The 13745-nt window shown below is 46.9% G+C and overlaps 1 protein-coding gene across 1 annotated transcript in view; it reads right to left on the reverse strand.

Annotated features, from left to right (window-relative positions):
- IFT140 (intraflagellar transport 140) overlaps nucleotides 1–13745 on the reverse strand; it is an 87096-nt gene that overhangs the window by 43672 nt on the left and 29679 nt on the right. The window contains exons 14-17 of the mRNA XM_008070305.2: nucleotides 10852–10982; nucleotides 8285–8453; nucleotides 6441–6572; nucleotides 1168–1367 (exon numbers count right to left, since the gene is read on the reverse strand). Of these exons, the coding sequence (XP_008068496.1) occupies nucleotides 1168–1367; nucleotides 6441–6572; nucleotides 8285–8453; nucleotides 10852–10982 (632 nt within the window). The remainder of the gene's footprint in view (nucleotides 1–1167; nucleotides 1368–6440; nucleotides 6573–8284; nucleotides 8454–10851; nucleotides 10983–13745) is intronic.

Here is a 13745-nt window from a genome sequence, read left to right on the forward strand (position 1 = left end):
CATGATTATAGTAAGTGAAAAGCAATCAGAGAAAGGCCGGGCTGTGGCACTCAGCCTCTCTGATGCACATTCACAGTGGAAAGTCCTTGTCTACACAGCTAGTGTGGATAAGCCCTGCCCAGAGGGAATGAAGGTTTGGCCAGGCTGTTACAGAAGGACAGTGGGCCGGGGTCCTGAACCCTCTGGGACATTCTGTGAGGCACTTTCTGTGTAACAGGCATCTTCACTGCCAGATGAAGGGAGGTCCTCACTCCAGGCAACTTAATTCTATGCCTTTCTTTTCCCATTTTATATTCGCTCTTCAATACTTTTTCTACCCTTTGGAATTTATATTTTTTGAGTCAAGGTTGCACTCTGTCACCCAGGCTGGAGTGCAGGGGCATGAGCACAGCTCACCGAAGCTTTGACCTCCTGGTCTCAGGCAATCCTCCCACCTCAGTCTCCAGAGTACCTGGGACTACAACATAGGCCATTCTTATATTTTCTATAAAAATGAGGTCTCACTATGTTGCCCAGGCTGGTCTCAAACTCCTGGGCTCAAGCGATCCTCTCATGCCTCCCTAAGTGCTGAGATGACAAGTGTCAGGCACTGCACCCAGGCCCGTTAGAAATAAAAATCCATCAAATGCTCTTGCAAAGAATTTCTGAATTCTCTCAGGAATGGTGCTTCTAGTCAGCCCTTGAATGATAATTTCTTTTACAGCAATTTTAATTCTGTTTTTGCTTTGCTGTTTTTAGTGTTTACTTAGCAAAACCTTTTCTGTTTATGAGGAATTACTCCCAGAGAGACAGGCATTACAAGTATTTAGCAACTGCAGAACTTTTGACTGGGAAGCGTCCAGAATACTTCAAAATAAACCAAAACAATGACATAGCCCGAGAGGCTCCCAGCACCACTGAGGCTGACAGCCAGGCTCACTGGCTGCCCACAGCCTCCTGGGCATCGTGAAACGTATCTGCTGTGCAGCAGTGTACCAGGTATGCCCTGGCATCTGTGAGCTTGGTGGCATTTCATTGAGTGGAAAGACCATGAAATACACCATGACACAGTCACAAGAGAGTTAATGATTTTAAAAAGCTAATTTAGAAGAAAGGCATAAAGAAAGGAAAGAACCTAAGAGGTGTGTGTACATCATCTCCAGACATCTCAGGGAATGAAATCCTCACCTTTTGATGAGTTTGATAGATTTGAAGGCTTCGTCCATGTCTCCAACGGTGATAAAGAAGCTGAAGTTGAGCATGGCATCCCGAGTGGGTTTGTCACAGTCCTCTAGCCCGACGAAGTCTCGCAGGGGTCTCCAGGCGACCATCTGGGGGGTATGATGATACCCAGAATCCTCCTTGTCTTCTCTATCTGCTTCTTCAGGCTAAATGACAAAGGGCCCCATTTGTTTGTCGATTCCTATGTAAAGCAAGTGCCTATACCCTAGCTCTTCCTCTAGATTTATCTCAGTTATGGGGAAAACATGTATCTGCAGACAGATATGGGTATTCAGCAACAGGCCAAGGAGTCCCTGCCAGATGCACTGAAAACCTTTGCATCACTGGAAAGGATCAGAGCTTTTGGCTCTGGTTTTAGATAATGGATAAACAAAGGCTATATCCCTGCAAACTCATTTTTCAGTCTCTAACTCACTAATCTCAAATTTTCAACAGTTAAGAATGATTATACCAGGCTGGGTGCAGTGGCTCACACCTGTAATCCCATTACTATGGGAGGCTGAGGCAGGAGGATTGCTTGAGCCCAGGAGTTCGAGACCAACCTGGCCAACACAGCAAGACCTCGTCTCTACAAAAAAAAATTAGTCAGATGTGGTGGCGCACACCTATAATTCCAGTTACTTGGAAGGAAAAGGTGGAAGAACTGCCTGAGCCCAGGAGGTCAAAGCTGCGGTGAGCTGTGATCGTGCCACTGCACTTCACCCTGGGTGACAGAGCAAGACCTTGACTCAAAAAAAAATTTTTTTTAATTTAAAATTAAAATAATATTAAAAAAGAATGGCTGTAACAGTTCCCATGTCCCAGGTATGTTTGTCAACTACAAAGACTTTTTTTTACATGTATACATATCCAAAAGCTCTCCTGAAATTAGGAAACAGCAGCATAATTTCAGGTAGAATTTTCCAAAACAATAACCTGGCTTACTCATGTACCCTCTACTTGTGTTTTTCAGACATGTCATCAACCTACTATAACACTTCCCCAATAGGCACACAAAGAGGAACATTTCAATGGATCCTAACATAAAAGCACAATTCTAAGCTTGTACTGTGTGTGGGGACAGCCTCCTTGCCTGGGCATCTTTTTATATCTGGCACCTTGAAGAAAGAGATCCCAGGGGGAATGCTGTCCCTGTGACAAGTCCTTTCAACTGCTCATGTTCTCTTCAGTCATGTGTTCCTCTCTCCCTGCTGGATCAGAGGCTCTGCGCCCCAGGCCCAGGGCAGAGCCCCACCCCTGTTTACTTCTCTGTCTCTGCAGTCCCATTCCTCTGACTTGCTTGCATACTCCCTGTGGGGGGGGTCATGATACACCCTCCCTGGGCCAGGCTTCCCTGGAAGTCTTCCATCTGCTGCTACTCTGTAACTTCCTGAGGGGTGACTCCCACCACCTGCCTTCCCAGCTCAGCCCCATCAATTCCCCAATCTCCTTTAGAAGTTGACCTGCAGTGCCTCCTTTAGAAGTTGACCTGCAGTGCCAGTGAGCAGGCCTTACAGAGGACACAGAAGCTGACCTGGGCCTTGAAAAAAATGGATGGGATTGTCAGACCCAGCCATGGGTGGGGAGGCCCTTCCAGGTCAGCACGGAGCATGGGCAAGGGCCTCACGGCAGCCCTCAGACTGGGCAGCTTGAATCTAGAGTCCATGGATATTTGTAACAGGGCCACACACAATCCACTGAGTGATAAAGGGTTTGGGCTCGTTCTACACTGTGTAGGAAACTGTCAGAAGCTGTACAAGGGGGACCAAAAAACCCCGGAATTTACAAAAAAGTGTGTATTTATTCTTACATGTTTAAACTTCAGTCACTGTCAAAACACTCAGTTTGATGCACGACATCTTTCGAGACACTTTTTCCACCACTCAAAACAGTTTTTGAACTTATCAATTTTGATGCCTTTTAGTGCTTCTGCCATTTTTTTGTCTCACCTCTTTCACACTGGCAAATCATTTTCCTTTGAGGAGTTTTTTCATGCAGAGAAATAAAAATAGCCACTCAGAGGGAGACCAGATGAATAGGGAGAGGAGGGTATGGGGGTCATACCACTTTTGGTCAAAAACTGCTGACCACTCAGCACTATGTAGGCAGCTTATTCACATAAATTACTCATTAAAAAAGGGGCGAACGCATTAAAAGTATCTCCAATAAAAGTCACTGAAGCTGAATGTAGCCTCTCACAACAACAGTAGCTGGTCCACTGACGCTGATGGATTCCTAGAAGATCTACCTAGTGGGGGAAGTCTGCACTACAAGGAGCCCACCCTCCAAAAGATAATTCTGGGTTTTTTTGGGTCCCCCTTGCATGTACACAAATGCAACAGGAACTCTTGCCTGCTCTGGTTTAATACGTTGCGAGGAATCAGCCTAATTTTCCACAACAACGTCAGCCTTGATGTGGATCTAGTGAGACCCAGCTTGCTGTGTGAGCGCACCCAGGAATTCTCATGATGATCGCATCTGCCTACAGCCCTGGGAGTAAGGGACTATCTATCCCATGTCACAGCCAACTGGCTACACAGTGCAAGGGCTGAGGCCCAAGAGCTGCTGGACTCTAAGCCACTATTCTCAACCCTTGGAGAAAGTAGTTGAATGTAGGCAGAAAAAAATCTGAATGAAAGCAGCTTTAAAGGAGCAAAACACCCTATGGCTATTTCTCACTCCATTTTAAAAGCTGAATTAATCAAACTCCCTGTTTTTCAAATGTGGGAAACTAAGTACTTCCCATATCACACACACCAGTGGGATAGCTTCTTGTGTCACATGTCCAAGCTTGGACTAAAGCTAGGGAGCCACTTATAAGCTCTGCTAAGTGACAAGGCGCCATGTGCAAATAGAGGGCTGACACCAAGTATCTCTGGCTTCCCAACAAACCTCGTTACAACGAAAATGCAAGCTCAGCAGAAAGTACCAGGACACAGACAACACACTAGCTTAACACAAAGAGAGAAAAGGATCTGGGAAAACTACAAAGCGAAGGTAACAGAACAGCCACCTGGATGTCTGTACTTACAGCTGCTTTATACATGCCTCCTCTCTGAAACAACAACTATGAGCAGTGGTGCATAAAAGAAGACAAGAAATGAGAGAGAGAAAAGAAAAGACACATGAATGCGTAGAAGAAACAGAAATCCATAATGTAAACTAATGGTGAAAAACTCAATAGAAAGAACTTAAAATATCTTTCAGAACTTTTGAATCTTCAAATCAAAGCAAAATTAAAGTGCATAAGGATCATAAAATAGATTGAAATTCAGGAAAATGCCATTCTGGTGATACTAATCTATTAAAATAAGGGAATAAAGAAAACATGTATTGACAGGTAGCAGGGACTCCTTACGCTAGCAAATCACATCGATACTTTCCAGTCTTCACAAAGATCAATCCATTCTACCGCAGGCAAAGATTCAGTATATATGTGACCCATCAGGCCAATAGTCATGTGGTGACCTGGGAAAAACAGAGCCAACCGCACACCAATGCATTCGTGTTTCACACGCCGCATCTGGGTGCAGCTGGCTGTACACGAGGTTCTAGGAGAATGAGAACCAGAGACCTGCCCACATCTGGTCATATAACTGCCACAAATCAAGGAGCAGCACTACCCCCATATTCTTTATGCCAAATCCTGTTGAAGTAAATACCAGCTCTGGGAGGTCTGGGTAGAGACCATACACTTGATTTGGCTATGATGGCAGTTTACACAGTGAAGTTAGCGTTAGCTTCTGTGGCTATGTAGACACAGCCACACACAGGACTGTCCTTCCTCTTCTCTAAATGTCCCTCTGAGTCTAGTCTCCCTCCATCCCAGTTTAAGTGCCCCCACCTTTGTATACAAAAGTAACACATGCTAATTATACAAAATTGTAAAAGGAGACAGTTCATTCTTAAGACTGATTTAAAGTCACCTAGAGCAACTCTTTGGTACCCCTCTCACTGCTGGGAGCTTTCCTGTCTTAACAAAACTCCTTACTTTCTCAAAAAATAAAATAAAATAAATAAATAAATAGATAAAGAAATAAAAAAGTAAAGTCATCTATGCACAAAGCCAAAAACAATCTAGGTAAAAGTCTACACAGTTTAGTCCTTCCTCTGATATGACAGTAAGAAGAAAATGGCAGGGAAGCCGACCCACATGCTCGTTGAGGTGTGAGTCCTACAGGAGAGAAATGTCTGCATTTTATGGAAACAGCAGCAGCCAGCGGTACCCCAGGTCCTGAGAAGCTGGTGGCCCCCAGTCCCTCACCTGTGGGGGCTCATCAACAGGCGTCAGCTCAAGACACAATCCTGAGTCCTTAGGTCCAAGGCTCCTTTGTGGGAAAGCCCCATACATGCTCTGGGTGTTCCCGGAGGCTGAGAACAACTGGCCGGGTGGCAAGTGGAGCCATTCACTCAGGGCTGAGCACTCCAGTCTGGTCTCAGATTGCTCTTGGGGCAAACATGTGTCACTTTTCTGAAGATAAACCACTGATCCTGTAATCAGCACATCATTCCAGAAGCAGAGAATGATTTGATTTCAGTCTAGAATGGACCTTGGTGATGCTGGGACTAAGTCCCAGGGAAAGTAAATAATTCATTCTAAATAACCTATTGGGGTAACTACACACGTGTGCAGCAATGATCCCATTCTACCAAAAACTGAAATACATCCATGCATGTGACTCATATACATGTACGTAGGTTCAGAAACCTCCAGAAAGGAGGCACCAGCCTACTCATGACAAACATCTCTTGGCTGGATCATAGAGATTTGTACCGTCTTTGGCCTTAGGTTCTTTATTTGTAGATACCAAATTTTTTTACAGTGAATATAGGAATATGTAATTTTAAGAAAGGAGCTAGAAAACACACACACACACACACACACACACACACACACACACACAAAACTGAAAGATGTCAAGTCTTCAGGGGAAAAGCCAAAAGAGAAGAGTGTGGAGTCCTGGCCCCTGAGTCACAACCAAGAACTCTTCCACCTGGTGACGCTGCTCATCAGCATGACTTCTGTCTATCCCGAGAGCAAAACCACTTCGCCTCATTTTTCCCAACACAGGAGACCTCAGTGTTTGCTACAATTTCAGGTGACGGATCATAGCAGATGGCTGATCTCATTTACTGAGAGGTGAGCCCCATGGAACCTTGAGGGCTATCTCACATTTCAGAACCCAGACAAGCAGGGGGGAGAAGAGAAAATACCTGTGTAGATTTCATGAGATTCATACCTTTTTTGTGAAGTAATAATGGGGTACTTCCATTCCCAGAAGAGCCTGGTAGGCAGGAGGCTGGGGAAAGCTGTCGTGAAGCAAGAAGCCATGCTCTTCCGAAATGAAGAATGACAAGATCAAAACATCGGCCTGGAACAGAAAGAAAAATATCGCTCCAGTTTTAATCTGGCAATGCAGTTTTCTATTTTGCTTTTGCTTTCTATTTTCACTGCCAGAATGTTTACAAATATCTAGAGAAAGTAGAGAGAGGAGCATGTGTACACACAGATCATCAACTCTTCTCAGAGGCTCTACCAGGGGTTCTCAACCTTCTGTCTGCTCCACTTGGGAACACCAGCACATCTTTTGGAGGAACGCACCTCATGCAGTTTGTGACAGCCAGATCCTTCTGAGTAACTGATGTCTTGTAGCAAAGGCCAATCCTTCCCACCCCAAGTTGGTGACGAAACTCAAAAGAGCTCTAGTGTTGTAAAAGTTCTCCCCTTAGGTTTCCTTACTCTGATTTAAAAATCAACCATAGCAGCAACAAAAAAGAGTCTCTACTCTGCTTTACAGAACAGGGACTACACAACACAGACTGAGTGCTCTGCTGGCCCTGTCACAATTGCATGAGCAATCCCAGGACCACGTCCCTCTCCTGCAGTAGCTTCTGAACAGGAAACAGTAAGAGAGGAGGGAAAGTGGGCCTTTCCTTGCTACCATGGTGTGAATTCTTGCAGTTGTGCATCCTCATCACAAAAGACAAAAGGAGCTACTTGACCAAACTTTCAGGAAATGACCTTCACAGTGGGCTACCTTCATCACTGCCTGGAGTCATCACTATACTCTCTATCTTGAAAAAAAAAGCCTCTTGCAGTTTCTTCCTCTTCTTTATCCAGTGTTAAAGATGATACCTCGACACATTCTCCTGCTGAGATTCAGACGCAAGGATTGGATCTGCTTCTGAAATCTCAGGGTATCGACACAGACTGCAGATTATCTCAAGGGCCCAGACTTTTACCACCCTGGGAAGGGAAACTCCTTTGGTGCTGAGACAAGTCATGAAGTTTTAGGGCTGACCGTCTTTTGCTGACTTATTTGAGGATCCTACACATAAATTCCTCTAAGAATGAGTGGGTTATAGAGAGACACACGCAAATCGCTGGGCTTTCCCAGGGAACGTACGAGGTCTTGTGAGACACAAGACTTGGAACATGTCAGAGTCCCAGCTCCTACTGGTGGCTACGGGTAGACGGGCCCCAGGGTACAGTTCCAGGGCCCTGAGAGTTCACCAGTGTGGCAGTGGGAGGCCTCATAGAGGTTGGGGAGCATGCTGGTGAGAACAGAGGGCAGGGACAGAGGTAGGAAACTGCTTTGGTGAGAATCTGCCTCGTGTGAGGGGCGCGGAAAGATGGAATGAATGAGCAGTCGGGCATGCTGCCTCAGATTCAATCACATGGTATGCTGACACCAAAGGGTTAGTTCACAAGCTTCCGTTAAGAGCTCTGTTCTAGAGGGAGGATAACACGTGGTAGTTAAGGTAACAAGAGAACCAAATAATGACATTAGGGCCAGACCAGACAGAAAGGGTGGAGCCAGTCCATGGGTGGAAACCTCAAAGAGGAGACACCACACCCTAGTTTTTGTGCCCAGCTCCAAATGAACCTAGTGGTCATCAATTCACAGAAGCGGTTCTGAAGCTACAGTGACGCTCCTTCCAGTGGGAACCATGAGGCCAACTCTCCACTCCACATGTATGAATTTTCATAATCATTTTCCCATAGACAATGTTACAAAGATCTTAAGGCTGGCAGGTGGTCACTACGTGTGTCTAAACACAAACGCTACAGGCAAGGTAGTACCGTGGGGCTGGTGCTCCGGTCTGCGAGGGACTGTTGGTCTGCGGCCTGCGGCTGGGCGCCCAGCACTTCCTGCACAGCCGCACACACAAAAAGCCTGGGCTCACCCTGATCCCAGAAATGGCTCACGGGAACATAGTTTGTCAGTCTCTCATCTGCAAAGAGGGGGGTCCTAGAAGAAAAGGAAAATGCATCCTCAACACAGGGGCAATACTCTTGTCACCAACCTCCTGCACGCATTCGTGGGTCTCGAGGCACTGTCCCCAGGCCACAGTCTCAACTTTGCAGAGACCCTCTGCACCCCACGGTGCCAAGCGTCCTGTCGGAACAAAGTTTCTCAGATTTTAACAAACTGGTTAAGAGGCCGAGTAAAGTCTGGTTTGAGAGAGACATGGAAGCCTGATGCTTTGACTCTGGAGGTCTTATGGAGGGTCCCAAATTCTTCCAAAAGAAAAAAAAAGATCTTTTTCCTCTTCCAGGATCTCACAGGCAGACTTCACAGTGGACGGAACCCCCTGCTGAGCAGTGTTGAGGCTCCAGCTCAACCAAGGATTGCGGTCCCGGGTTCTTGTTCCAGCAGTGACCCTGTGTGATGCTGCCTGCTGTACCTGGGTCCCTCCCATTTCTAAAGTTTTATGGCCCCAGAACTCAATGAAGCACTGTAGGGAGACAAAATGAATTGGGTGGCGAAGAACAGATAAGACCTCATAGGAAGGTACCTGCAGTGAGGCAGCCCCTGAGTCTCATCCGCCACCCCAGGACTATAACACACTCAGGGTACAGGGTGGGGCGCTGCCAGGCAGCATAATCCATGGTGCATGTGCAGAACAGAACCCGGTCCTGCACAACATGAACACCCCTTACGGATGCCACCTGCACCCAACACTGGAGATGTCCCCATGGCCATGTCTGGCAGCAGCACTGCAGAAAGCAGGGCAGAGGAGACAAGTGAGGTGCCCCAGGCAGGGCGTCTGCTGAGGGTCCAACATGCCAGGGACACAGCTGGCTCCTTTGAAGCAAGGAAAAGAGAATAAACAGAAGGACAGTGGGTGAGACTTGGATGTGGGAAAGGACTCAGAGACTCCTGTGGCTCACCCAAGAGAAGTCGCACACGTGGGCACTGAGTTGCGAGAGAAAAGCATGAGCTAAAAGACATTTCTGACCAAGAAAAACCAAGGGCTTGGGTCATAGGAAGCAGGGGTTAAAGGAAAGGTTAGTTCCGATGTTTTAAACCTGGGTGGCCAAAGAAAAGTGGTGTCGGGGTGAGAACTGGAACTTGGAAGTCAGGCCAAGTCAGGTATCAATGTCTGAGGCTGGGCGAGGTCAAAGGAGAACCAGGTGAGAAGTGAGAAGTGAAGGTGAGAAGTGAAGATGGATGTGTTCGGGGGGAGTCACCAACAGAGGGGTATGGTAAAGTCCGCCAGGTGAAAGTAGGTTCTGGAAAAAGATATGGGAGGAAGGCATGTGGTAAAGAGGCAGGGAGAACTCAGTGGGAGGCTGGACAGAGGTGTGTCTGAAAGGAGGGGCCTGCTAATGCTAGCAAAAGTCATGGCGCAGTAATAGAGTAGAACAAAACAGGAGGCCCAATCCATCAGTCACATTTCTCTGCTCCTCCATGAGCCACTGGTGCAAGCCTGAAGGTCCCACTTTTACTTCTCTGCTCTGAGCATACTCCGCTGCATAGAGACCCACACTGAGTGTCAGCTGCTGCATCTCCAGTGACAAGCAGGCTGACTCCATTCATCGGCCTTCTGCAGATGTCTACGTGGCTTCACGGGAATCGAACATGAACTGTGGGTGAAATATCAGCACTTAAAGTTCCATGAATGCTTTCTTAGTAGCAGAAGGAACTACCAATGCATGTTATATTAACTTCCTGAAGAAAGACAACAGGCCGGGCACGGTGGCTAGCCTGTAATCCTAGCACTTTGGAAGGCGGAGGCAAGAGGATTGCCTGAGACCACAGGTTCGAGACCAGCCTAAGCAACACAATGAGACCTCGTTTTTACAATAAATTTTTTAAAAAATTAGCTGGGCATGATGGCGCATGCCTGTAGTTCCAGCTAACTGAAAGGTTGAGATGGAAGGATCATCTGAGCCTAGCAGGTCAAAGCTGTGGTGACCATGAGCATGCCACTGCACTCCAGCCTGGATGACAGAGTGAGACTCTGACTCCAAAAAAAAAAAAAAGACAATTATTTTTCCTAGAAATACATTCTCTTCAAAGACAAATGCCCTTCCTGCCATCAGAGATGCCAATGGTTCTGAGGTCTACTGCGTTCCCTGTGATTCACAGACACTCAGCCGTAGCCCTTACAGAAGTTCAAGTTTCTACTCAACTAATATCTGACCTTAAACCTGGGGAACAAAGACTCAAGACTCAGATCTATCCCAACTGCCCAAGTGTGTTTCTGGTTTACTTTTTATTCTCACTACTAGTAAATGTTCAATTCTATTAACGTTTTGAAATGAAACTTAGCAACAAGCTGTGTAGAAGCTGAGAAGTAACCAAATGTTGTTTCATTTTTTTAAACATTTTTCAACAAAATTCTCCCAAGCCACAATCTTACTTATTAGTCTCTTGCCCATTAAAGGGCAGCATCTCTGTCCAATCAATCTGTCCAGTCTTAAAGTCGAAGATGGTCACAGTGTCCATTTCAACATCGTAGAAGCAGATTCTGGAATCAGGGCTGTTGTCAGCCTAGGGAAAGAGAAAGCCAGAAGGTCACCTGCCTGCCTGGACCAGCAGTTTTGTGGGCTGTGCTTGGTGGTCTATGCAGTGAATGTCTGAGAAAAACAACCCTGGTGTCAACCATGGCCACAGGCCACAGAGCTTCCAAGGAATAGCATTCTTTCAGCATTCATGATTTGAACATCAACTGCCCTTTATTTCAATGGAACATGTTTTGAATTACTACTCTATACTTTCAGATACTTGAAAACAAATTCTAAAAAAGCATGTCCAGCTGCTTTCAGTACTGACTTGAGATATCATCTTAGCTGAGGTAGGTTAAGTAAGGGAACCAGAAGGAACCTAGATTCTGATAAACCAGTTCTCATACAGGTGAGCAAAAACGAAATGAAGGCCATAAAGAAGGAGGGCGGCTGGCAACCACAGTTTGGGGCTGGCACACGAGGGGGTATGTACTGTTCACAGCAAAGAAGGCCAGGAACAGGAGGCATCACAAGGTCCAGCAGCACCCAACATGCTGGGGAAAGGCCAGATTCTGCACACGCTCCTCAGCCCTAGCAGCCCAGTGGAATTCCTGGGAACTTTAAAGGATAGCGTTATATTCATATGTTCATAGCAGCACCATTCACAAGTGCCCCAAAGTGCGAGGCCTCCAGGAGTCTATGGACAGACAGATGGATAAACATGAGGTCTATCCATACAAAGGACTATTACCCAGCCATAAATAGGAATGAAGCACTGATAGACAGACAGATGGATAAACATGAGGTCTATCCATACAAAGGACTATTACCCAGCCATAAATAGGAATGAAGCACTGATACCTGCTACAACGTGGATGTACCTCAAAAACATTGTGTTCAGGAAAAGACCCAGAAACAAGAGCCACATACTGCATTTCTATAAAATGTCCAGGATAAGAAAATTCAGTGACAGACACAGATTGGGAGTTGTCAGAGGCTGGGGTGTGGGGGAATGGGGAATGATTGTTTAATGGGCAAGGGTTTTTCTTTTGGAGTAGCGAAAATGTTTTTGAACTAGATAGAGGTGGCGATCGCACAACACCGTGAATGTACTAAATGCCACTGAATTGTTCATTTTAAAGTGGTTAATTTTATATTACGTGAATTCCACTTAATTTTTAGAAAACCTATTTTAAGGAAAAAATGTTAGTACCCCAAAGAGCACCTTGGGCCTTTACTAACTAAAGTAAATGTTTCAAGTAGCAGGAGGAAGAAGGTGCCCTGGGCCCTATCCCCGCGGCAGCAGCAGCAGTACAATGGCAACTTCCTGGGGACAAGTGTGTGGGTCTTTTCATGTGTTGATCTCCTGAGACTGCACCTTCACACTGAAACTGAAAAATAAATACCTGCTGAACTGGGGGGAAAGTGGATGCTGGTTTCTAGCCCCAGAGATTCTGACCAAGATGCCCTGGGGTGGCTTAGGCTTCAGGCGGTCTAAGAGCTGACCAGAAAACCTAAAGTGCAAAGTTGAGAAACTCTGCCCTGCACCCACTTGCATGACAATATTTAGTGATTCTCAAGGATGAGACTGTCCTTTAGCCCCACCCCCTCACAGAGAGCCAGGCCTGGGGTCCGCAAGTATGGAACTGCCCACTCACCACCTCCCAGGCACTTGTGACTCAACACATCTGCCTTCTTGGCAAGTGGCCCTTCACGTGTTTTCCTTTACCACCCCACCTGCTGTGGGGGTGAGCAACAGGGGAGGTCTTCCTCCAGCCCCTGCCCCTTCCTATGCCAGAGACAACGATCACCAGACCCCACTGCTGCCCCTCCCACCACACAGTCAGCACAATCCAGCCAGACCTTCCAGGATAGCCATGCCAGGGACCACGTGGATTCTGTAATTTAACCCATCTTCTAGAAACAATCCTCCAGAAAGACGCTATGGATGTTATCCTCTATCCCTTTGCCCGGAGGTCACTGTTAGCTCACTGACCACATAGCCTCAGCCTGTCCTTCCACCAAGGAGGCGGATTCTCAGCAAGGAAAAGGCCACATGTAGCTCTCTGCACTTGTTACCCTTCTACCCAGAAGGCTCTCCCGACCAGGCCCTCAATTTCGTACTCTTGCCTCAGTCTCAGCTGGACTCACCTCCCTAGGAACCCTTCCCAGCCTCCACGGCAGCACAACTATCCCAGCACAACACACCGCTCTGTCACAGCTCTCACGAGCTGTGGAGGTTCACTCACTTACTACCTTCATGACTGATGTCTGCTCACCCACTGGGAGGGGTGAGGCCTCCTGGTACAGAGCACCTGAGTCTGCAGTGCCCAGCAGAGTGCCTGGCCCACTGCAGGCAACCAGTCACGGTCCCTTGAACAAATGAACCAGCACTGGCAGGCTGTGGGGGGCCAACCAACTCCAAAACAGGGCAACATCATTGTTTCTCTACGTGAAATGCTTAAAGGTACACCTTCAACAGTTCTCGCCACTCCCTCTCCTGCCAAAGGGAATTCAGTTGAGGGATGAAGAAAAGAGAAGAGGTGAGGGGCTCTCTAAAGAAGAAAGAACAGTTTCTGATGAACAAGAAATGAAGGCTGGGCACAGTGGCTCACACCTGTAACCCCAGCACTTTGGGAGGCCGAAGCAAGAGGACTGTCTGAGCCCAGAGGTTCAAGACCAGCCTGAACAAGTTGGCAAGACCTTGTCTCTATAACAACAACAAAAAATAGCCAGGCATGGTGGCACACACCTGTAATCCCAGCTATTTGGAAGGCTGAGGTAGAAGGATCACCTAAGCCCTGCGGGT

The sequence above is a fragment of the Carlito syrichta genome, unplaced genomic scaffold, assembly GCF_000164805.1.
Source record: "Carlito syrichta isolate Samal-C Ts95f unplaced genomic scaffold, Tarsius_syrichta-2.0.1 Scaffold313344, whole genome shotgun sequence".
NCBI lineage: Eukaryota > Metazoa > Chordata > Mammalia > Primates > Tarsiidae > Carlito > Carlito syrichta.